The 24,849-nt window shown below is 40.1% G+C and overlaps 1 protein-coding gene across 6 annotated transcripts in view; it reads right to left on the bottom strand.

Moving 5' to 3' along the window:
- Positions 1–24,849, bottom strand: part of SLC7A6 (solute carrier family 7 member 6) — a 56,441-nt gene that overhangs the window by 29,860 nt on the left and 1,732 nt on the right. The window contains exons 1-5 of one of the 6 annotated variants that reach the window (XM_073307549.1): positions 24,635–24,663; positions 15,230–15,311; positions 13,504–14,073; positions 6,263–6,388; positions 3,899–4,043 (exon numbers count right to left, since the gene is read on the bottom strand). In XM_073307549.1, the coding sequence (XP_073163650.1) occupies positions 3,899–4,043; positions 6,263–6,388; positions 13,504–14,035 (803 nt within the window). In that variant the 5' untranslated portion in view covers positions 14,036–14,073; positions 15,230–15,311; positions 24,635–24,663. Of the gene's footprint in view, positions 1–3,898; positions 4,044–6,262; positions 6,389–13,503; positions 14,074–15,229; positions 15,312–16,240; positions 16,389–24,634; positions 24,664–24,849 lie in introns of those variants that run through there. The other 5 variants (XM_073307548.1, XM_073307550.1, XM_073307547.1 and 2 more) reach the window with 5 other exon arrangements.

Here is a 24,849-nt window from a genome sequence, read left to right as displayed (position 1 = left end):
GTGAGAACAAGCATTTGCATGGCACTTTTGTAGCTGGCATTGCAAGGTATTTACATGCCAGATATGCTAAACATTGGTATGTCCCTTCATGCTTCAGCCACCATTTCAGAGGACATGCTTCCATGTTGATGAAGCTAGTTAAAAAAAAATAATGCATTAATTAAACTTGTGACTGAACTCCTTGGGGGAGAATTGTATGTCCCCTGTTCTGTTTTACCCGCATTCTGTCATATATTTCATGTTACAGCAGTCTTGGATTATGAACCACCACAAGTTGTTCATTTTAAGAACACTATCACTGCAGATTTCATAAAACGCAAAGAAGGTACCAATGTGAGATTTCTAAGATTAACAGTCCCAGTCTTTAATCTCTTCTCATACAGAAGCTGTTCCATATCTGACAAACAATGGAAAAGGTGGCCAGACAGTGAGGCACCCTGATAAGCTTTACAAGATTTCATCCCTGCCTCATGCTCCAAGTCTGACAGAGAGGCTGCAGGTCACTTTATTTACGGTTTCCAGATGCAGAGAAGCTGATCACCAGCCCACCAAACTGCTTTACCATGAATGAGATATTTCTTCATGTAGGAGTACTCTGCTAATCCAACTTTGCCAAATGTGTTTTGATGTTCATCTCCCCTCTGGTGGGTAGAAGACTTTGCTCCACCCAGGATGGGAGAATCTGTCTCTGGAGTAGGGTTGATCATGTTCTTCCAAGTTATCATAAAGATGCTATCAGAAATGTTGATGGTCATGACCTAAACAGGTCTGTTACCAATGTAAGGAGCAGTGCTCTGAGACATCAGTGAATTATTATGTTTCAGCTGATGGATGCTTTGCTCTCTTTCTAGTACCCATTCTCTGAACTAAACCAGAGAATGGTACAAACACCCCAAAACCAACAACCTTAATTCTCTGCATTCACCAGTTGTGGGAGCAAAGAACATATAATGGGAAGTAGATCTCTTCCAATGAATGAGACAGGGCAAGATGCAGAAGGAGTACCCAGAATTAGTGGATAGGTATATCAACTCTGGATCCCTGAGGCATGCTTGCACTTGAAATCAGAATTCCCAATAGGCTTAAATAAGAAATAGATTTTTTATGTGTGACACCACTTGTTTTCCATTATGGCAATCATTTATTACAAGTCTTCTGAGATGAGACCTTTTACCTAATGCTCTTTATCATCTGTCCAAGCTTATAACTGACTTCCTTAGTGTCACGCATTTCTGGAATCCAAGATACTCCAGAAACTGTATCACTGTTTGTTTCAGCTTCCTCTCTCTACAGAGCCCCAATCAGAAAAACAGTCTGGAAAGAAAAGCAAATTTCCTTTTCCCTAAAGCCTATATTGCTATCCTGGAGAGACCCTGAGAACACATGTAAGATCAAACGGTAATGACTGAAGTTGGGAAAAGAAAAAAGGCTGCCATCCATCTGCAAAACATAAGACCTAAAATGGGACTGTCCTCAAAGAGGTTGGTCTTATTTGTCTCTCCATCCCCACATGGAGCCCTTCTGGGTGTCTCAAGGGAGGTACTGATCTGGGGGGGGCTCAATAATGGGCTCCCATAAGCTCGACCCCTCTGTTGCATGGGATCCACATGGGGCAGATGGACCTGTTTCCCCTGGAGGTCTCAGCATAGGATATGAAGAGGGGTCCCTGGGGGGATGTTAAAGAGGTGGCAGCAGAGGGTGAGAGTTGGAAACAAACACCCCTTACTGCATTCTGGCATTGGTAGGGTCCATGTTGTGTCAAGTACCCTCCACCTGACCTGAGAGGTAGGAGGGATTCAGCTTTGCAGTCAGAGGTATGGCTGCCGGTGTGACCTATATGGGGTTTTAGGCATGATCTTCCATCTGGCATGCTGTCTTTCTGGCTTTGCTGCCCCTCATGCAGCTAGGGAAAGAGGCTGCTTGCCACTGGAGCCTGTTCTTTTCCATTTCTACGTGCCTCCTTTCCTGCCAGGGGAGGGAGCTGAGGCAATCCAGTCTGGCCTTGGCTGTATTTTGCCCAGCAGAGTTAGCCTCTCTAATCCAATCTGGCTCCTTTCCTGCCCAGGGAAAGGTAACAGAGGTGACTTGTCCTTCACATCTTAGCCCACGCAATTGCATTCTGCCCATAGAACAGGACCAAGCTCCAAAGTGAGACAGGCCTTTCATTTAGCCTTTTCCTCAGCTTAGCTCTGCTGCTAAAGCCTGCAGGGGCACCAGCCACTGCAAACACCTCAGCAGAGGAAGCAGAGCTGAGGGGACTTTCCTCAAAAAAATCAAATGCAGTTCTAGGACATGGCTGGGAATTAGACAGACACAGAGTGACAGAGAAAGTCAAACAATTCAAAATAAAGAATTTTCATCAGAAAAGCTCTACAGCCAGGAGGTCTGGTTGAACCTGCCAAGCACCATGGAGGCAGGGTAAAAAAAAAAAAAAAATGGAGAAACTTTAGGAGGAAGGGCATTCTCCTGTTGCCAATGACCGAGAGGTCTGGTTCTGCCCCCAAACTGGAAGCAGCCTGAAGTACTCATTGTAATGGATCTGTGGACCTTAGCATGAAGAAGAAATGCAGACACGTCACCTCATGAAACAAAAAAGCTGGAACAGCTCTTCAAGGGCATTAATCTTCAAGAAAAAAAAGCCCAGGGACCTTTTCAGATGTAATTGTGGACTAGAACTTTCACAGCACAAGTATGAGACAGGATGATTATGGAAAAATTCTACCATACTCAAAGACATTTCATGAGACCAAACACCTCCTTATTCTTTTGAGCATTAGTATAATATGGGCAACTAAAATTTGAAGCTTGCTTTATGAGTGAGAGTCACTGCCAGGAATAAAGCCTGCTGCATTAGAAATTTGAGCTTATGAACAACATATGGATGTAAAGGAGGTTTCATCGTCTTAATTAAACGTTCCTAGCAGAAAACTTGTTTTTAAATGATATCCAATAGAAAAAAGTTACTTAACTGTTAACTCAGCAGATTATATTATCTTTAAGAGGAAGGTGGAAAGATATTGCAACAGCACTCAAAAGGGAGTTTTTAAAATCAATTTTCTCTGCCAACAGATGCAGAAAGACAAGATGACTAACGTAAGCACAGAGCGTTAAATCTCTTATGGGTAGGTGTACAACACTCACTAGCAAAGTGGTTTAAAAGAGACATTGTCAACCTGAAATTTAGTCAGTTAAAAAAAAAAAAAAAGAGAGTTGCTAATTGTCATTTTGCAACAAAAATTTTTAAAGGAAAACGTGTCTCTCCTTTGCGGTGTGAATGCTCAAACAGAGCAAACTGACTAATAATGTATAAAGCAAGCCGGCTGGGGAAAAAAGGAACTCCCTCCCCCCCGTCTTTTAGCTATAGCAATCTTAGCTGTTACTTGTAATAAGTAAAAACAAGTCAGACAGATGTGAATTTTACATTAACCATTTCTGTTTAATGACGGAGCTACACAATTAACTGACTTGTCAGTCGCACATTTTCAGCATTCACCTGTGTGTTGGGATTATGTTTTGAGACTTTGAAACTGTCTAGGCAATTGCACAGATAAAAACAATGGTGTGCACCATTTACACTGCAATATTATAGTTTATTTGTAAAGAACTATCCATGATACGTAACTGCAAAGTAACGATTGCTAATCAACTAGTATGCTGTAGTCATCAAGACTTCCTTATTTTTAAAGTGTTTCAGCCATTAATAAACCTTATGCTTAATAATCCCCTGTTGGTGATCCATTATAAAGTTGAGTTGTGTGTCCACACAGAGTAGTTTTACAATAATCAAATTCCTTGTCAGCTCAGAACACATTTCAGTGAAAAACAGTCACTACATTAGTGACTTAATAACAGTCCAAGTTTAATTAAATAACATCCTTAAAAAAACTGGATCCTTTACCTTTCTGCATTTTTTATTTCTTCTGTTACAAAATTAAGGGTGTCCCAGCCTGAGTAAGAGAACAGGGCGGAATACAGTGCAAGAGAAATGTCTCCTAGGTCCCAAGAAGATCCCTCAAAGGAGTTCTGAAAGTGTCCTGAATGTCCTGGGGGGGGGGGGGGGGGGAGGGGGAGAAATACATATGCATTATGGTATGACATAGTAAGTAAAAATGTTTTTTAGTTTGATATGCAAAAGTAGCAAAACAAGCCAAGAACTAGGAATTTTCACATTCCTTCAAGATCACTTATTGACCCATCCTTCCATTCTGCCTGTTACAGCCTTGAGAATAAGCAGGGCACTTAATTTTATTAAAAAAAAAATCTATTCTATGGAGAACTCAGAAAGCATTATTATGCAGCTAAATACCTGACCTGTTCATAGTTACAGCAGAGACAGATCTGAGGGACAGTGAAGTACAGGCTTGTAACCCAAAATACAGTTCAATCATACTTGTAACAGCCTTGGCAGTATCCTTTTGGCTCAAGCCATTGTATACAAATGAAATGGTACAATTCTATGGGTTATACCATCTCTGAAATTCTGAACCACTTCGCCTGTGAGAGTCAAAACCCACCCTTTTATTTATTTATTTAGGGGTGGGCAGGGATGACTGTCTCAAAAATACACGCAAATTCATAAAATCAGTCATTTATCCAAATGGATAAATACCTGTATTTCATTTTGTTAAAGTTCTGATTGATTTGATGAGTTATAGTTACTATCATAGGTTCAGACTACTGTCCATTACATTGTAAACATTTAAATGCATACAAAAAGATGTGACAAGTCCATGAATTTGTGCATATTAAGAGGTAGACCAATTTAGTTTAAGTATCGAAAGGGCCAAATTGATAGTAATTAAGGGAACATAAAATGTTGTTAAATAATGGTAGGGACAAAATCTTCCAAAGTACACTTAAGTCTTGTGTGCTATCAATACTACTGCGACTAATATCATTTACGTCACTCTTCAACTTGGAGTGAGTTTTTTCCAACATGTGCTGACATTGTCAGCACTGTGGCAATACAATAGCAATATAAACATTTTATAATATTGACTACAGGAAGGTGAGTTACTATCTTGTACATTCCAATGCCCAAAAATATAGCTACAGTTCTAAACACCTTGTACTTTTTACAGCAATATGTTGCTATTTGTAGGGTGGGAAAAGCAGTTTATAAGGCATTGCCAAGGTTGACCAGCCCAAATATTTGAGTCCTTTAAATGTGTCACTGCATTGCTCTCCTCCTCAGTATCTTGGATGACACTGAGGAAGATGGAGCAACAGTCAAGTTAGGAGCAGGGAAGAAGGCAGGCAGCATCCAGGATGTTAGTGGTAAATATATTAAGGTCAGTGGAGCAGCCAATGGTGCAGAGGTATTTTGTATTGAAGTGACACACTGTGCAGTAGTGCTCATATAGGCACGTTTTGTTCAATACCGGCCCAAGAATAAGGAAAGAACGTGGGGTACAGTCCCTCAACAATGACTTCACTCTAAACACAAAGCATAATTTGGGCAAAGGACACATTTTTCATAATTTAAAATTGGGTTGTGTACTTTTTTGAGCCAACACGGAAAGCTTCCAAAACACACAGGAGTAAAACTCAAAAAAAAAAAAAAGTTTGATGGAAAACAACTTTAAAATATTATGACTAATAAAAAGAACCAGCAATAAACTATTTAATGCTGAACAACAAAGAAAAGAAATCAGGAACTAATACTGGGCTGATACTCCTTCTATAGATGCAGAACACCCACCTTCAGAGGCACACATCTAAGTGTATAGCTCCTTTTAAATGGCTTTGAGTCCATTCAACTTCACAGATAGATATCAGTGAAGATATACTCTGAAGAGAAGTATTGCAATTGTACAGTTTTGTGTAATTGCACATCTTATCCAAAATCCAGATTACAAAAAGTTTAGATTGAGGTTCAGTGAACCTCACAATATTACTAGACACTGGAGACATCATATTTCTCTCTTCAAACTGTATTTTGCAAGTTCTGCATGTTGCTGCTTGCTATTTCATTCCACTAACCATTCCAAACCAGAGGGTGTAAAATTGCTTAGGTGTGTTAGGCCAATTCAAGTATGATCTTCATTCACAACACTGGCCAAGTTGTTAATATCTGGATGGATATGCTGGACCTTATTGCTTAATAGAGAGATCTGGTATTACATAAATATAAATTTAACATTACAGATTAATTTAAAAATACTGTTTTGCAGCTTCTATGGATGTTCCTAATGAAAACCAAACTGATTATTCCCCAGCCTTATTGCTGCACACCAACCTCTAATTAGTTTTAAAAGCTTACCCTGGCATAGTCTAACAATTCCTGTTACGATGATGACAATAAGGGCAAGGACTTTAGCATACGTGAATACATCCTGCACCCTTGTTCCCCATTTAACATAGGCACAATTTATAAATGTTAGAAGACCTAGGAGACAAAAAACGAAGATGAAAAGGAAGTTATACATGAGCTTTGTTAAGCACAGATTTTAATTACTGTCCATGTCAGTTATAAATGCTAAAATTAAACTATGCTAAAATAAGCTTAAGAGCCTGGGAAAATTAAACTAAGCAATGTTTACTGGTACTCACAACATATTGTCTTACTATTATGCATTGCTTAATTTATGACAAAAAACAAGAGTGGGAAACGTCAGTTTTCTAAAGACATTTTAGATTCTTTTTGCCGAGGACAGGAAGAAAGACCCTCCACCACATGTCAGACCTGCTGGGCCTGTTCCCATTTTCCTGGTTTTACCCCTCATTTTTGTGGCCCCATTCTGCAACTGTTATTCAAGCCAAAGGCAGCAGAGAATGTCCTTTCATTTTATATTTTAAAATAATGTTCTGGTTCACCTCCAAACTTTAGACCAATGTAAAAAATTGTAAGTTAAATTATTTGGCCCTTTTCTTGGTAACTTGAAGATTAGTTTAACATCCCAGATAATTTCATAGGTTTTATAGTCTTTAAAATATGAAATTTGGAAAGCCAAAAATGGACATTGATGATTCTCTTGATATCAATTGCACATTTTAAGACAGTTGGAAAAGACAAGGTTAGAACAGATCTGACCAATTAGCAATGTAAGCTCCACGGATAAGGCAACATTTGACTGATGGGAGATTTTTTAAATTAAAACTGGTGTTAGTGTGATGAAAATGGAAATAAGGAGACACCTTGGGGAACACAAATTCACATTCGTGTATAACAGTACTTTAAGATTGGTTCTTCAAAGAGTTGAACCCCTCTGGCTATATACAATGTATTTTTTTACTTAAATTATGTAGAGGTTACCATTGTATTTTCCTTCAGTATTAGCTATTCACAGACTGCTCAATTCTAAATGATACGTTACAACATAAAGACACACAATATTTGTACCATATTAAGTAATGTTGTGTAACCTGAGGATATTTCCCAAATACCTCAATAACAGCCCTATTTGACAACTTTAAAATTATTTGAAAACATTCAGTTCTGTCTCTTTGGGAACACACTCCCGCTGCCCCTCCCCCTCTAATCTCAAGTATTCCAGCTAATTGTGGCTGTCTAAGCAGCAGTTCTGCAGAAAAGGACCTGGAGATTACAGTGAACAAGAAGCTAGATACGAGTCAGCAGTGTGCCATTGTTGCCAGGAAGACCAACAACATCTTGGGCTGTATTAGTAGGAGCACTGCCAGCAGATTGAGGGAAGTGATTATTTCCCCCCCCCCCACCTCAGCACTGGTGAGGCCACACCTGGAGTATTGCGTCCAGTTTTGGTCCCCCCACTATAGAAAGGATGTGGACAAACTGGAGAGAGTCCAGCGGAGGTCAACAAAAATGACTAGGGGGCTGGGGCACATGATTTATGAGGAGAGGCTGAAGGAACTGGAGTTATTTAGTCTACAGAAGAGAAGACTGAGGGGGGATTTGATAGTAGACTTCAACTACCTGAAGGGGGGTTGCAAAGAGGATGGAGCTCGGCTGCTCCCAGTGGTGGCAGACGACCGAGCAAGGAGTAATGGTCTCAAGTTGCAGTGGAGGAGGTCTAGGTTGGATATTAGGAAACACTATTTCACTAGGAGGGTGGTGAAGCACTGGAATGGGTTACCTAGAGAGGTGGTGGAATCTCCATCCTTAGAGGTTTTTAAGGCCCGGCTTGACAAAGCCCTAGCTGGGATGATTTAGTGGGTGTCGGTCCTGCTTTGAGCAGGGGATTGGACTAGATGACCTCCTGAGGTCTCTTCCAACCTTAATATTCTATGACTTTAGATTTGCCCATGTAACCAAATTTATCAGATCATCTCTTCTCTGATTGCTGTTGCTACACACTACACTCAGTTTGCGTTATTGCTCTATTGTATTCATTTTTTCCCTCAAATATTTTAAAATATTAAACAGCCCCTCCCAAAGTACCATCTGAATATTCAGGGATTATATAGCTGTATCTTTATTGTTTTTCTATAATTCAGAGTAATTTTTGCACTATCCAGATTATAATTAATCTATTTCAATCCTGCATTTTTGGCACTTACCCAGATGCAGATATTGGCACTACAAACAATATATAGTTAGTGAAATTAAATTGTATTTTACTAAGCTTTCTTACTGAAAAAACATGGTATTATAAGGGTTGTGACGGGGCAAGGCCAGATGGCTATAGAAAAGTAGTGGGAGATAGATATATTAGCTTCAAGGTAAACAAATCCCTAGAACCAGGATAAGTTAAATGGCAGCTGCTCCAGGTCAATTAAGACACCTGGGGCCAATTAAGAACTTTCCAGAAGGCAGGGAGAACACTAGGTTGATTGGGACACCTGAAACCAATCAGGGGCTGGCTGAAACTAGTTAAAAGCCTCCCAGTTAGTCTGGTGGGTGTGAATGTCAGGAGCTGTGGGAGGAAGTTGTGTTGTTAGAGAGACTGAGCAGTACACACCATATCAGGCACAAGTAAGGAGGTGCTGAGGTAAGGGTGAAGTGGAGCTTGAGGAAGTGGGGTCTGCTGTGGGGAAGTAGCCCAGGGAATTGTATGTGTCGAGTTTCTAAAAGGTCAGCTACCATAGCTGATGCTATTAGGGTCCCTGGGCTGGAGCCTGGAGTAGAGGGTGGGCCCGGGCTCCCCACTTTGCCCCCCTGATTAATCACTGAGACTGGGAGACAACAGAGACTGTGCAAGGGAGGATAGCTTCTCCTTACCTCCCTTGCTGGCTTATGATGAAAATGGCTCAGTAGACTGTGACCCTTGTCTCTAGAGAGAGAAGGGTTATGTGGAGGGTCACAGTGAGCCTCTGAGGCTAGCGAAATCTGCCAGGAAATGCGGGACCCATGGAGACAAGGAAAGAGTTTTGTCACAGGGTATCAAACAATGTAGTCACATTGACTGAAAGTGATAATTATATACAATTATAAAGCTTGGTTAAAGAGCCATAACCCAACAAGCTAAAAAAGGGGGGCAGCACACGGAGATAGGAATGTACTTAGTCCAGTTACCCCATGGAAGAATAATAATTCAAAATTAATAAAAAACCAAGGGTAATGATCCCATACAAGTGAGAGACTAGTGAACTTGAAAAGTTGGCAACTGAAAAGGATGAACCACATTTCCTTCAACTTGTCAAGACTGGGAAAAACAGAGGTATCAAATTTTGAAAATCATGACTGTAGGAGCTCCTGAGAAACACTCAAGGGAAAAAAACTGGTATCAGATCTGCCTTCCAACATAACCAAATAGTAGTTTTTGTTACTCTATAATAAACCATACTTATGTGAACAGGATTTTTTATTCTAGCCAACAGTTTTTAGGTAATTTTCCATGTGCAAATGATTTTTTATGAAAAATTTTCCTATTACAAAGATGTTAGAACATTTGGTCTGTTTTCATGACAATTTGATTGTGAAGTGCTGTCCTATCTCTGGAGTTTAAAAAAAAAAATCTAATTAAGAATCTGAACAAACCAAACTCTTTCATTGTTAGACTATGCTTTTTTCTGGTTACTAAGGGTATGTCTACACTTACCATGGATCGACGCTGTGGCGATCGATCCTCCGACGGTCGATTTAGCGGGTCTAGTGAAGACCCGCTAAATTAACAACAGATCGCTCACTCAGACTCTGGTACTCCACCAGAACGAGAAGCATAAGGTAAGTCTCCCGTCGACCCAACGCAGTGTGGACACTGCAATAAGTCGACCTAAGCTACATCGACTCCAGCTATGTTATTCACGTAGCTGGAATTGCGTAACTTAAGTTGACTTAACCCCGCAGTGTAGACCTGCCCTAAGATTGCTTCTATCAATTTTGTTGCAGCTGTGGTCAATTTGCTAGCTTATATTGATCACATTGTAAAGTGTGCCTGTGCACTTTGAGATAATATCCCACGATAGTAAAGATTTCAGAAGTGAGTGGTAAAGTGTCACAACATTTGGAATTTTCAGGAAACAGATCTTGCAGTATATCCGCTAGTAAACAACTTGTATTTGTTACTGTATATATTGGGAAACAAAAATCCCCATTTTTGCACAGAAATTATCCAACACTTTTCAGGCACACTGCTCATGTTGGTTTTCCTTAGCAAGTTAGTACCCTTCACAGATTTTATTTGATTCTCAATGTTAGGTTGCAAGCTGCTGCCAAGTAGCAAGGGAGGACTTCTGTAGTGACCGAGCTACAAATAAAAGTAGTGCGGTGGAGCGAGGTCTAGCAAGGAAGTCGCGTGGTTGAGGGCAGGATTTTAAAGCACACAACTTATTTCTAAAGCAAAGCTTTTCAGCAAATGTTTGTCCCTGCTACCATAACCACAAAGGAGACTAATTTAGGACATTACTTTTCCTTCTCCAAGATAGGCACATCTTAGGATCTAATGCTAGGTTAATCAAGCATGAAAACCCTGGCCTCTTCAGCCAGAAAGAATCCGTCTGCTTTTCTCTCATTTCGGTCTTTAACATAAGAACAGTTATACTAGATCAGACTAATGATCCACCTAGTCCAGTATCCAGTCTTCCAACAATAACCAGTGCCAGATACTTCAGAGTGAATGAACAGAACACAGCAATTTACCAAGGGATCCATCTCCTGTCATCCAGTACCAGCTTCTTGCAGTGAGAGGTTTAGGAACACCCAGTGCACGGGGCTGCGTTCAGGACCATCTTGGCTAAGTCATTGATGGATCTATCCTATATCAACTTATCTAATTCTTTTGAACCAAGTTATATTTTTGGCCTTCACATCATCCTCAGGCAACAAGTTCCACAGGAGAATATAGGTTGTGTGATCTACTTTCTTTTGGTTGGTTGGTTTCTTGTGTTTGTTTTAAATCCGTTACCTATTTTCATTGGTAACCCTTGGCTTGTGTGTTATGTGAATGAGTAAATTCCTTCCTTATTCACTTTCTCCACATCATTCATGATTTTATAGACCTATCATATCTCACCCCTTAGTTATCTCTTTTCTAAGCTGATCAGTTCCAGTCTTTTTAATCTCTCTTCCTATGTAAGCTCTTCTTTACCACTTAGAATTTTTGTTGCCCTTTTCCAATTGTAATATCTTTTTGAGATGGGGAGATCAGAACTGCACAGTATTCAAGGTGGGGTCTTACCATGGATTTATATAGTGGCATTGTGATATTTTCTTTATCTATCCCTCTCCTAACTGTTCCCAACATTGTTAGTTATTTTGTCTGCTGCTGCACCAGAGCAGATGTCTTTAGAGAACAAGGACGCCAAGATCTTTCTTGAGTGAAAACTGCTAATTTAGACCCCATCATTTTGTATGTATAGTTGGGATTTATTTTTTCCAATGTGCATTACGTTGCATTTACCAACACTGAATTTCATCTGCCATTGTGTTGCCCGGTCACTCAGTTTGGTAAGATCTCTTTGTAACTCTTCGCAGTCAATTTGGACTCAACTATCTTGAGTAATTTTGTATCATCTGGAAATTTTTCCACCTCACTGTTATCACCCCCTTTCCCAGATTTATGAATGTGCTGTACAGCCTAAGTCCTTGATGGACCTTGCTATTACCTCTCTCCATTATGAAAATAGACTGTTTCCTATCTTTTAACCTGTTACTGATCCATGAGATCAGTTTCCTTATTGTACAAAAGGGGATTTTCAACTATCAGAGCCTTATAAAAAGCATATAATTTACAATTGTAGGCACAAAAGGTATTTTCTCTTCGGTATGATAGAGAAGGAAAGATTAGTGAAACTTTACTCACTCACCCACGGTGGATAAAAATATATATTTTTTAAATCAAAAAGTTGGATTTTTAAATTTGAAGTCACTGGCTAAGTACTAAACCAGCTTTTGATAGCTATAGCCTCTTCTGCAGGCGCTCAAAGAATATTTTCTTCTTTAAACCAGTTCAGTTGAACAACTAGAGTTCAATCAAAGTTGAAAAACTGTTTGGAAGTTGAAAAAGCTTGTTTTTCTCTTCCAAATCTGTCAATAAAAACAATGAGGATGAGATCTACTAGTTCTAAAATCTTGAAGGACCTGGTGACCAGAAACAAAATCAGTCCAATTCATTAAGTATAGCTAATACTTTGTTTTATTAAATAGTTTTAAATAAGAAACATGCTGTGATTTTTTTTCCTTGTGTATCCACCACACTTCAGGTAGTTTTAATTTAACAATAATTTGAAAATGCTGGTTTTGTGCATTAATTTAATTTCAATGTCTTCTAAATGCAGCTAGACACAAATCACAAATAATTGATCACTCTCTGTAATAAATAAATGTCATTCATCTAAAAAGTGTAAAAATTAAGAATCGGAATAAATGTATTTTAAGATATAGAATTGCTTAAGTGTGTATACATATAACATTCTCTGAGTTAGCAAAAAGTACCAAAATTAGTATACATTTAGTATTAATAAACTATATTTAGTTGCAAACCACCATGTTTTAATGGTTATACCAATCAACAAGAATCACATTTTTTCTTTAGGAAAAGAACTGAAAAGTACAAATGCAAAACAAGATTGATTAAAATAATGGATTTTTAAAGTTTCCTGCTTGCAGATTTAAATAATTATAGAAATCACCTTGATTTAAAAATCAATCCACCCAGCACCCCCCTCAAACAAACAAAGTTACTTGAGTCCCAAAAGATAGGCCTCTGTCAATAAAGCTATTCCCTGAAAGTGACATTTAAAAGTGAACAGTTTGTGTTTGAAAGCACACAAGGTTTCTAATAAGAAATTGAGTTTTCTGGAAGTCATGGAGAGAGGAAGAGACACAAAGTTACATAAACCTGGCCTCTCTGTTTAAAGATGCCACTGCTAAATTCTGCCAGCCATAATTAAAAATTCCCCCAAGAAGAATCAGGACTTGAACTAAGTTTTAGTTAAGAGTGAAAGATTTTGCCTTTAAGATGTCAAAATATCCTAGTCATGCACATCCAATCTATGCTGATTACCTGGAAACCATTTCCTTTCCTTACTTTAACTCAACCCATTCTAGATTCAGAATGCTACAGTTCTGGAATCTAAACAGGATTATATGTAATAGATGTTCAGTCAAAATAATAATCACATTAGTTTTCATATAATACTTACATATACAAGCAGCTGCGATGAGACGACAGGCAACATAAGGAGGCTCACAAGAAGGGAAGGCAGGCTGCACAATGTAGTTAGCAAAGGTTATTGCAATAATTGCCTGACTAGTTGGCTCAACAATTAATAATGAGGTCCATAAGCGAATAAAAGCAATAAAGCCCCCAAAAGCCTCCAAGATATATGCATAGCTGGCTCCTGACTTGGTAATAGTGGTTCCCAGTTCAGCATAGCAGAGAGCTCCAAACACTGAAAAAATCCCCCCAGTTGCCCAGATTATTAGCGACAATCCATAGGAGGCACTGTAGATGAGAACTCCTTTAGGCGAGACAAAGATACCTGAACCAATCATGTTGCCTACAATGAGGCTGATTCCATTAAGCAAAGAGATTTCTTTCTTCAGCTGCATTGTTTCTTTGTTTCTTTCATACATTTCACAGCTGTCACTTGAATCTGGCTTGCCTGCTTCCTTGATGGGAGAGTATCCAGCCAGTGAGTTGTGAGCCACTGCACCATTTGCCCTTTCTTCCATTGTGGAATTGTTGTGTATTCTCTAACACCAATCCCAATCTAAAACAAAATTACAGACAGCTAAAAATTAACATAACATTTGGTCTAACCCTTCACATCAATTCTTCTTTCTGCTTGGAGCGTAGGACTGACTTGTGTAACCTCAGATATCCCTCTTTTGCTACCGTGTGCTATATGATTTTGAATGAGGGTAAATCTTTGGATGGTAAAACATGACATTTGAACAAGTAACAGTCTCAAAATATCCTAGAAGAAAAAAGTGAAAAGAAAAATAAATGGTGCTGATTTGCAAGGGGTGGGGGGGTGGGGAGTTGTGGGGAAGCACAGAACAGAGGAAATTCAAAGGTCATTGACACCCGTCAGTCGAACTGGAAAGATCAAAAGGGGTAATGGAGGTGTATAAAGAGAAAGCACAGTACAAGAAAGAACAGAAGGTGGAAGTAGTGAAGACAAGTTTATTACAATATAAAACACATTTCAATTAAAGTTTTATTCTTTCCTCTTCCATAACTAATTGTTTTTAAAAGCGCCCAAGAATACAAAAGTGGAAAAAAAGGTGTGGATAAAGCTTCTGAATGGTTCATATTTGATTTTCCTTGACTTCAGAGCTGAACATCTTACACCTCAAGTCTCTAGAGGATCTTCCCCTCCCTCCTTAAAAAGGATCACTGCTGGCCTTAACACTTAAACATAAGATTATACTAATATCAATTCTGAAATACAGACAAGTTTAGAGATGAAACAATCTTTAATTTGCATTGACACTAGCTTTCATTCAAAATCTAACTTCTGATTGGATTATCAGAAGTTTCATAAGAACGAGCCTACTCCTTTCCTAAAAATGTGCTATCATTTTCATATGCCCTTGCCAAGCACTAAATCCTGAGTGCACATTTCAGTGGCCTACTGCAGAGCAGAAACATGCAAGTCTGGGTGAGATTTGGCAAAGCAGTTGCTCTAGCAGAGAAATCAACTATTTTATCTTGCATTATATTTTCTTTATCACAGAAGCTTAATTAGGGGTATTTCATTCCAAAAGTAAACTTTTTATCTTGAAATTGATCCTGGCACTAACTTAGTGAAGAGGGAAAAGGCACAAACAAAGTATTTATGGTCTGATTTTCAGTAGGTCCAACATATAATTATGCACACAATTCAGTATTTGTGCCTGAAAGTAATTAATAGATGCATCTACCTGGGCATACAAGTATAAACACATTTGTCCATGCATTTATGGTCATTTTCACTCACTCTTTGTTCACGCAGTTAGATTCTTCCTTTTGAAAAAAATCAAATCCTTACTTTGTAGATTATAATGTTGACAATATAACAATGTAAGTTAATTAAAACATTGACCTAATATACTTAGAACATGTTCTTACTCTTTCAAGCCATTTTAAATATTTTAAACCAAGGGAAATAAATATGTAATCTACATGGAAATGGCATGTAAAAGCCATTTACTGGAATGGAATATAGCCTGTTCACATTATGTCCAGTATAAGCCTTCTATCTCTTTTCATAAAAGAGAAAATGCAGTAAGTATCCAAAAATAGTATTATTTACATAAATTAAAATATTGACTGCATTTGAAAGACTATAATATTACAAATAGGTCTGCTGAATTATTACAAATCCTCCCTTAAGGCTTTTTTAAAGATTTAAAAGGTTTAAAATGTTAAACTTTTATTCTGTCAGAGCAAACAGTAATGGCATAATACAGTCAAACTCAGCCATATTTGGAAAAGTCATCCCACACAAACTTCTGTATTACAGAATATACCTGTGGTAGAGCTCCGCCCTTCTCCTTGTGGGTCCCGCGCTTCTAGGCGGTTTATGCTAGCCTCAGAGACTCACTGTGACACTCCACATAGCCCCTCTCTCTAGGGCTGGGGTTACAGTCTACTGAGCCCTTATCATAAGCCAGCAAGGAGGTTGGTGAGAGAACTCCCACAGTCTCTGTCCCTATGGGCTTATTCCCAAACAGTTTAGCCTCCTGTCCTGACGGGGGCCTGTCTTCCCGTCCCAGGAGGTGTTTCTGTAGTGGCAGGTTGGGGGGAACCTGGGCCTGCTCTCTACCCCGGGTTCTGGCCCAGGGACCCTAATAATAACAGCTGTTGGCAGCTGACCTTTCACTGCCAGACTTGCTACATTTCCCTGGGCCACTTCCCCACAGCTCTCCCGCTTCTCTCTTCTTCACCCTTACCTTAGGGCTCCCTTACCGATGGCTTGAGGGCGTCTTCATTAACTAGCCCTTCAGCCGCACTGCCTCTTCCCTGGCTCTCCTCTGCCTGATGAGAGTGAGCCCTTTTATAGTATCAGAGGGCCTTAGAGTCAGGTGGTCACTTTAGCTTAATGGCCTCACCTGACTCTTTGCAGGTTAATTGGAGTCAGGTGTTCTCATTAGCCTGGAGCAGCCCCTGCTCTGGTCAGTCAGGGAACAGAAAACTGTTAATCCAGTGGCCAGTATATCTGCCTTCTGCTATTCTGCTGTACCCAGCTGGCCTGGGTCTATCACAATACCATCACAAGTAAAAGAAAAGAGTTTCCAAAAAAAAAAAAAAAAAAAATTTAAAAACTGGATTTATTCTCCCCAAATGTTAAGGGTTCTGAAAGGTTCAGGATTTCCCTCCTTCCCCATAGTTATCTGGCATTTATTTTCAGAGGAAAAAAGCCCAACCAGAAAATAGGTCATGGAAAATTTGTTCCAATATAGCCATACACTCACAGTATGTTGAAACATAGCCTCTTCCCCCACTGAAATCTAGGAAGTGGAGGCAAAGCCAGGTCTGACTGTTTATTTCATTTTAGCACAGACAGAGAGTCTAAGGCCCATAATCATACCAGCTCTTCTACATTCCTATCAGTGCTGTAAAAACTATTTGGCGAGACGACGTTGACAGTCAAGGATGTTATTTGCTAGTGAAGATATAGATAAAAGCTTTCCTGATTAAGAGAGCCTACCGAGTCTTGAGGAGCTAATTCTACTGTAATTATAAAGCACTATGGAAATGGATTTGTTTAGTCTATAACTTTGTGGATGCTAGTTTAATAAGCAGTCCTATATTTAGAAAACTTTTCCATCCTCTGTTATCCCACCATTTCTCCAGTGGGCTGGGCTCGTTGACTAGCTGATGCCAAGCTTTAAGTGTCTGAGGGAATTCACAAACACATAGTAAGAACTTCCATCACTACAATAATTAACATCAGTACAGCCTCTTGACAGACCCAGCATATGCCTATCCCAACCTTCTCTCCCCTCCCAACCTCCAAAAAAAATCAAAGGAAGAACTCAAGTTGCTTTCTCTATCCCTTCTTCAAAATTAGAACTGCCCTCTGCCTTGTTGTTCTACTCTGGCTGATTTCTTGTTGGTGTTGTACCAGAAATGGGCTTTGAAAAAGGACTCATGATATTTAAAATTTAGTCTATTGGAATGCTTTTAAAGACAGATATGACTATAAATAGTTATAATTTTGCTAAGAGATTAGACTGGCTAATCACAAATAGTAAATACTGCAATATTTTTGTTTTAAACATAAAAAATAGCTAACAATCAACCCTCAATCCTAGTTTGCATCATCAAATTGTTATGACAACACCTGGTTTATCATTAGAGATCAGTTTCAAAGCTGATATTTTTTTTCTTGCTTCTACTTTGAATCAAACTGGACACCTGCTGGAACTATGTTTAAGATAGCAGCCCCTTCTGGGTAGATACACTAACCTCTAATTCAGAGGCTCTCAACCAGAGGTATGCATACTCCTGGTGACACGCAGAAGTCTTCCAGGGGAGACATCAACTCCTCTAGATATTTGCCTAGTTTTACAACAGGCTACATAAAGTCAGTACAAACTAAAATTTCATATAGATAATGACTTGTTTATACTGGTCTATATACTATAGACTGAAATGTAAATGAAAATTTATATTCCAATTTACTTATTTTGTAATTATGTGGAAATATGAGAAAGTAAAGAATTTTTCAGTAATAGGGAGCTGTGACACTTTTGTATTTTTATAAACACATAGTTTTTAAGTGAGGTGAAACTTGGGGTACACAAAACAAATCAGACTCCTGAAAGGAGTACAATAGTCTGCAGAGGTTGAAAGGCACTGCTCTAACTCAGTGAGGATACTGAAACCATTGCTAGGACATCTAAATGCTATTTTGAAAATACTGGGTATTTATTCTTAGTTTTGTATAGTCAAGCTATAAAATAGTACAATATTTTAAAGCACCCACTTACACCATGAAACAAGATGTGCTGCAAGAACTCCTCTTAAACACAATTTCAGGAAATATTTGCAGTGTTTACGGTATTCTTACACTGGCCAATATAACTGCTTCTATTGAAACAGCTTTCAAAACATGGCCTGTTTCATTGTGTAGACAGGGTCTTAGTGACTCAACAAACATTGTTATGAACTTATTCACACACAAACCCTAATCCTGCAGAAAGATGGTGGATTTAGACTTTCGGTACCAACTCAGATCAAAAGCCACTCAAGTTTACATTCAAATGCTAATCCCAGAGACATATTTAAATACTGTAACTGGAAACCCCTGGTCCAGCCACGATTCAAATCCCTTCACTTGCCCTTGCCACCACCCCAAACTTAAGTTCCTTGACTACAAGGTCCTACATAACTTAGCTTCTATCTATCTGTTTTCATCTGTTACCATACTCTGCTTTGCTCCACACAACTGCTACGCTGTCCTCTCACACTAGTCTACATTTTCCCATATAGCCCTTTCTGTGGAGAATCTCACACTGAGTCTGCTCCCCACCTTCAAGCCCCTTCTGAAGTCACAACTGTAAGTGTTTACTAAATGGTAAATCTTGCACAAAATGTGGTATTAATACACGCACATAACAGTTCACTCAGTTAGTTAGATGCAAGCTATCCTCTAGTCTTATATTGTCAGTTATGACTGGTGGATCTTTAGTACAGGGACTGCTTGTTTGTCTATATAAATATCTAGAATGCTACTTGTGCTATGTAAACAATACAGATAAAGTGTCTCTACAAGCAGTACACCTAATCTTAACTGGCACCAAAACTTATCAGTCTCCATCTAACCAAAGAAGAGTGTAGAATGCAGAAAAATATTAGTGAACAAAACTGAAGCGGTGTCAAAGTTAGAAAAAACACATACTGAGAACAGAAAATATTTACTAAAACCCAGGTTTCTGCCAGAGACCATTATTAGGCACAGAAAATAGAAGGCTGGGAGAGAAGAAGGAGACAAAGGTGCAGTGCAGTGTTTTCTAGTACGTGACAATTCCAGGTTCATACTCCCCAGCATGCCCATTTAGCTCAATGCCATATACCAGCATGTCACTGGCACAATGTTGTTTTATTGCTGAATTATTACTCTCAAATGATTTTTTAATACCTTTTAAAATCACTTTAGGTATCCTAAAGGTCAGAAAGCAGGATACCTCAGTGGGAACCCCAGACACAGAATTTTATTTCCTACAGAATTTTAAGAGGCTGGATGTAAGGAAATATTTAAAAGTAAGGAATAAGATCTTTCCCCAGTGGAAGTCTATTTGTATGGCTCCTGCTCTATAGCTAAATCCATGGTAGTTTACAACACTACCAAAAGACCCATGAACTTCAATTAACTACAGTTCAAAGAAAGGTTAGGGGATGTTAACATTAAGTCCCTTGAGGTCAGGATCCCTAACTCTTCCAGACCTGGGATGGGAGCCACTTCCTCTTCTCTCTCTCTCTGGAGGTGGATTGGGTTACAGCACCTGACCCGTCACTGTCAGATCCCTCCACAGCTGATGCCTCCCTCCCTGCCCAGAGCTATGCAATTAGCGCTGTTAAAAAAATTAACATATTTTGTTTTCAGTTAATCACAGGCATTGACAGTGATTGATTGACAACCCTAGTTGACACTATAGTAAAGAACGGAATTATCAGAGACCGATGAACACAATACGGTGGGGAAGAGTCAACATGGCTTCTGCAAAGGGAAATCATGCTTCACCAATCTATTAGAACTTTTTGAGGGGGGTCAACAAACACCTGGATAAGGGTGATTCAGTGAATATAATGTATTTGGACTTTCAGAAAGCTTTGACAAGGTCCCTCACCAAAGGCTCTTAAGCAGCCATGGGATAAGAGGGAAGGTCCTCTCATGGATCAGTAACTGGTGAAAACATAGGAAACAAAAGGCAGGAATAAATGGTCAGTCTTCCTAATGGAGAGAAGTAAAGTGCGGGGTTCCCCAAAGATCAGTAATGGGACCTGTGCTGTTCAGTGTATACATACTTGGTCTGGAAAAGCGGTTAAAACAGTGAGGTGGCAAAGTTTGCAGACTGTATAAAATCACTCAAGATTGCAGTCTGCTTCAGATTGAACTAAGAGTTACAAAGGGATCTCACCAAACTGAGTGACCAGGCAACAAAATGGCAGATGAAATTCAATAATGATAAATGCAAAGTTATGCACATTGGAAAAAAATCTTAATTACTCATACAGAAGAGAAAGATGTTGGAGTCATCATGGACAGTTCTCTGAAAACATCTGCCCAATTTGCAATGGCAGTCAAAAAAGCTAACAGAATATTAGGAACCATTAGGAAAGGGATAGATAATAAGACAGAGTATCATAATGCCACTATATAAATCCATGGTATGCTCACATCTTGAATACTGCATGCAGATCTGGTCACCCTATCTCAAAAAAGATATATTGGAAAAGGTACAGAAAAGGGCAACAAAAATGATTAGTGTTATGGAACAGCTTCCATATGAGGAGAGATTAATAAAGCTGGGACTTTTCATCTTGGAAAAGAGACAACTAATAGGAAAAATGATAGAGGTCTATAAAATCATGAATGGTGGGGAGAAAGTGTTTTTTACCCATTCACATAACACACAAAAACCAGGGGTCATCCAATGAAATTAATGTGCAGCAGGTTTAAAACAAAGATAAGGAAGCAATTCTACAGGTTGACTGTGCGTTGTGTGAAGAACTCATTGCCAGGGGATCCTGCAAAGGCCAAAAATATAACTGGGTTCAAAAAACATTAAATAAATTGATGGAGGATAGGTCCATCAATGGCTATTAGCCAGTCTCTGGGTGTCCCTAAACCTGACTGCCAGAAGCTGGGACTGGGCATCAGGGAATGGATAACTTGATAAATTGCTCTGTTCTGTTCCCTCCCTCAGAGGCATCTGGCACCGGCCACTGTCAGAAGAAAGGATACTGAGCTACATGGACCATTGATCTGATCCAGTATGACCATTCTTATGTTCTTAAGAATGACATCTTTCTGTACAATCTAGTCTTTGCATTTTTTTTCCCACATAAAATTGGAAGACGCTGCAGGTTCACTATATAAGAAAATGGAAGGAAGAGGAGCAGTTCTCAAACTGTGGTTCAGGACCCCCAAAGTGGGTCATGACCCCATTTTAATGGAATTGCCAGAGCTGGCGTTAGACTTGCTCAGGCCCAGGGCTGAAGCCAAAGCCTGAGCCCCACTGCCCAGGACTGAAGCCGGTGGTGGGCTCAGGCTTTGGCTTCAGCCCTGGGGGGTGTGGCTCAGGTTACAGGACCCCCACCATCATCTAGGGCTGAAGCCCTCAGGCTTTGGCTTCGGCTCCACCCACCTTGCCTAGGATGGTGGAACTCGGGCTTCGGTCCCACCCCTCAGGGTCATGTCATAATTTTTGTTGTCAGAAGCGTGTTGAAGTGCAAAGAATTTTGAGAACTGCTGGATTAGAATGTTAAAAACATTAGGGGAGGAAGGTTTTTAGTTGGATCCTGGGGTGACGGATTCTTCTTAAAAGTGAGGGGGACCATGAGGCTCGACCCACTCTGTGGTCCCTGCCCCTACTCTTTCCACTGAGGCTCCACACACCACCACCACCCCCGGCCAAGCCAGAATCCAGAGCCCAACTGGGGAGCTTGGATCCCTCCACCTCCCCACAGCTGCCCGCATGGCTCTTACCCTGAGCCGGCTCTGGCTTCCAGGCTGGCCAGGGCCTCGGGGGCAGAACAGCCGCAGCCAGGCCGTGGCAAGAGCTGCCTGGGCAGCTGTGGGGAGCCACAGACCCTCCACCTGCCTTGGGCAGGGGGCCTTTAGGGTGGGGACACAGGCTGGGGAATGCTCTTGCCCCATCCCCCCAGTCAGGTGGAAGGTCCATGGCTCCACAGCTGCCTGGGCTCTCCGGGACACTCTTACCCCAGCTGAGCTCCAGTTTCTGGCCTGGCCAGGCGGTGGGCCCTCAGAAGGAAGAGGAGGGGCAGGCCCATCCACTTTTTAGCACCCCTGGCTGGATCACATTTACTACTGGAGGAATTCTGTGCCAAAGTATTAAAAATTTCTGAGCACAAATTCTGCAAAATTCTGCATATTATTTGTCAAAATAACACAATATAATCACACCAGTTTCAATTATTTTGGTAATTTATTTCAAAATACCTGTCAGCGAGTACATCTGTAATAACAGACAATAGAAGTTTTTTGACAAATAGATTCTAACTAGACATAGATACAGAACTCTGAATAATAATTAATTTAAACTACAATACAGAACCATATTTCCCTTACCATTCAGAAGCAGTGCAAAGGCTTGAGGGAGCTGGGGTAACAGAGGAGCTGAGGGAGAGGGAAGTAATTGCTGGGAGGGAGAGCCTGGGTGTGAATTTGGAGAGTTGTTGAGTGTGGATTGGAGAAGTTTGGAACAAGTTTTGGGGGTGGGGGGGGAATAGCGTCTCCATGTGTCCTTGCACCACCACTCAGTGAGCCTTCTCCCCTCCATCCCCAGGTGGCCCTGCACCCCCCTGTCCCTATGTGGCCCTGTGCCTCCATTCCCATTCAGCTCCTACCCCAGTCTGTCTTCCCCCAATAGACCTTATGAACCCCAGTCTGTTAACCCCCCCAGCAGTCTCATGTGCCCCACACTGTCTGTGCCCCCCATATCTTATGTCTCCTGACCTGGCCCCACCGGCAGGACACTACTATGAAGGTAGCCTCTTTTCTTCCCTATCAGCAGCTGGGACTGGCCCAGGAGCAGCTGCTCTGTTCTAGCACCACAGTGGCCCCTGGTGGGTAAAAGGCATAACTGCAGCAACTTTCCAGTAGAAGTTACTTTTTGCAGGGGGCCAAAAAATTCTGCTCAGCACAGGAATTCTGTGCATGCACAGTAGCACAAAATTCCCCCAGGAGTAACATGTTGCAAGACTGGTTTACAAGTTTGCCACATCTTTACACCATTTTAGAAACCTGTCAAAACTAGTTAACGACAGCAGTCTTACCAAAATCCAACAGAATCATATGAATGTTGAGTTTTTAAACCAAGTCTCTCTAAAGTGACAAGCCAAAAAAGAGTTATGAAAATGTCCTATATGGGAGTACTTTTCTGAACCCTTTTATATTCCACTTCTCATTTGATTTGCCTCAAATTTACCAGAAAAAAAAATCCTGACATAAGAGCATACAAATAAAATTTCTGGGAGATTGGTTTAATTACTGTGGAATTGGGGATTGAGGTGTGTAAAGCATCTTTAAAAAGACCAATTTTTGGAGGAATGCTAGTCTTCTATTCTAAAATAATGCAAGGGTAAAAAGGTTTGAGGCAATACTAAAGTCCATTAAAAGCAGAATTTTTTAAAACTATCTTTGATATGAAATTCATTTCACGTTATTATTTAAAGGGTGTGTTACCAAACTGGATATTTTTTAAAAGTTAGCTAATAAAAATCCAATTGTCCCTTCTATTAAGGTTCTGATAACAGCATTCATCACACCTGTATATGCATGCAGTCAAACAGAACAACCCACATGGCTAAAAGGAAGACTAATTTTAACTTCAATAAGCATAAGAAAGCCAGAATGGTAGTTTCAGAACTAAAATGGCAGGGAATCTACACACATTAGACTTATTACTGGTTGTGACACACCAGAAAGTTATAATGCCTAGTAACTACATTACAGGAAGAACTGTATCTACGGACGTTCACTGTGATTTGAGTCCTTTCTGTACCACAGCAACAGGGATACATCTATGAGCTTCACCTCAATTCTGTGAAAAGATCTTGGTCACATCTCTCCTTACTAACAATCAGAAGTTGCAAGAGATTTCAGATGTTCTGAAGGGAAGCCAACTGAGGCTACGTTTACTCTGCACACCTTACAATGGCGCAGCTGTGCTGCTACAGCTATGCTTTTGTAAGGTGCGCAGCGTAGCTACTCTTTGTCACCGGGAGAGAGATTGCCCAACAAAATAAACCCCGCCCAATGAGGGGCGGTCGATTCGTCAGCAAGAGAGCGTTGACACCGGCATTTTTTGTCGTTAAAACTTCGGTTGTTCAGAGGTGTGTGTTTTTTTTCACACCACTGAGCGACAAAAGTCGCAACAAAAGTGCAGTATAGAGAAGGCCTAAGTGCTGTAACACCCTGAGTACAGTAGAGGGTTCCCTAAATTGACCAACTCTGTGTTCCGCATTTTAAGGAGACCTAAAGTTCTTCTATTTCAGTTTAAAAAATAAATCAGACTCAAAGATACTTCAGAGTCTGGTAAGCTCCTTACAGCAGGGGATGGGTCTTACTCATTTGTGTAAATGTAAATACTTACAGTGATATAACATGAAGTTTTCATTCCTACTACAGATCCCCAAAACTGCCACAGGCCTCTCACACCATGCTTTGAACCTGCTATAGATACATATGGCTGAGAGCCCAAGCAGACACTGACAAGGTCTCAGAAATAATAAATAATTAATAAATAAATGAATTAAATAAAAGCTCCAACAGGTGGATCTCAGAGGAGTCATCTTGAGGTGCCTGTAG

The sequence above is a fragment of the Lepidochelys kempii genome, chromosome 12 (assembly GCF_965140265.1).
Source record: "Lepidochelys kempii isolate rLepKem1 chromosome 12, rLepKem1.hap2, whole genome shotgun sequence".
NCBI lineage: Eukaryota > Metazoa > Chordata > Testudines > Cheloniidae > Lepidochelys > Lepidochelys kempii.
Note: the sequence above shows the minus strand (reverse complement) of the source record. Positions and strands in the feature narration are given on the sequence as shown.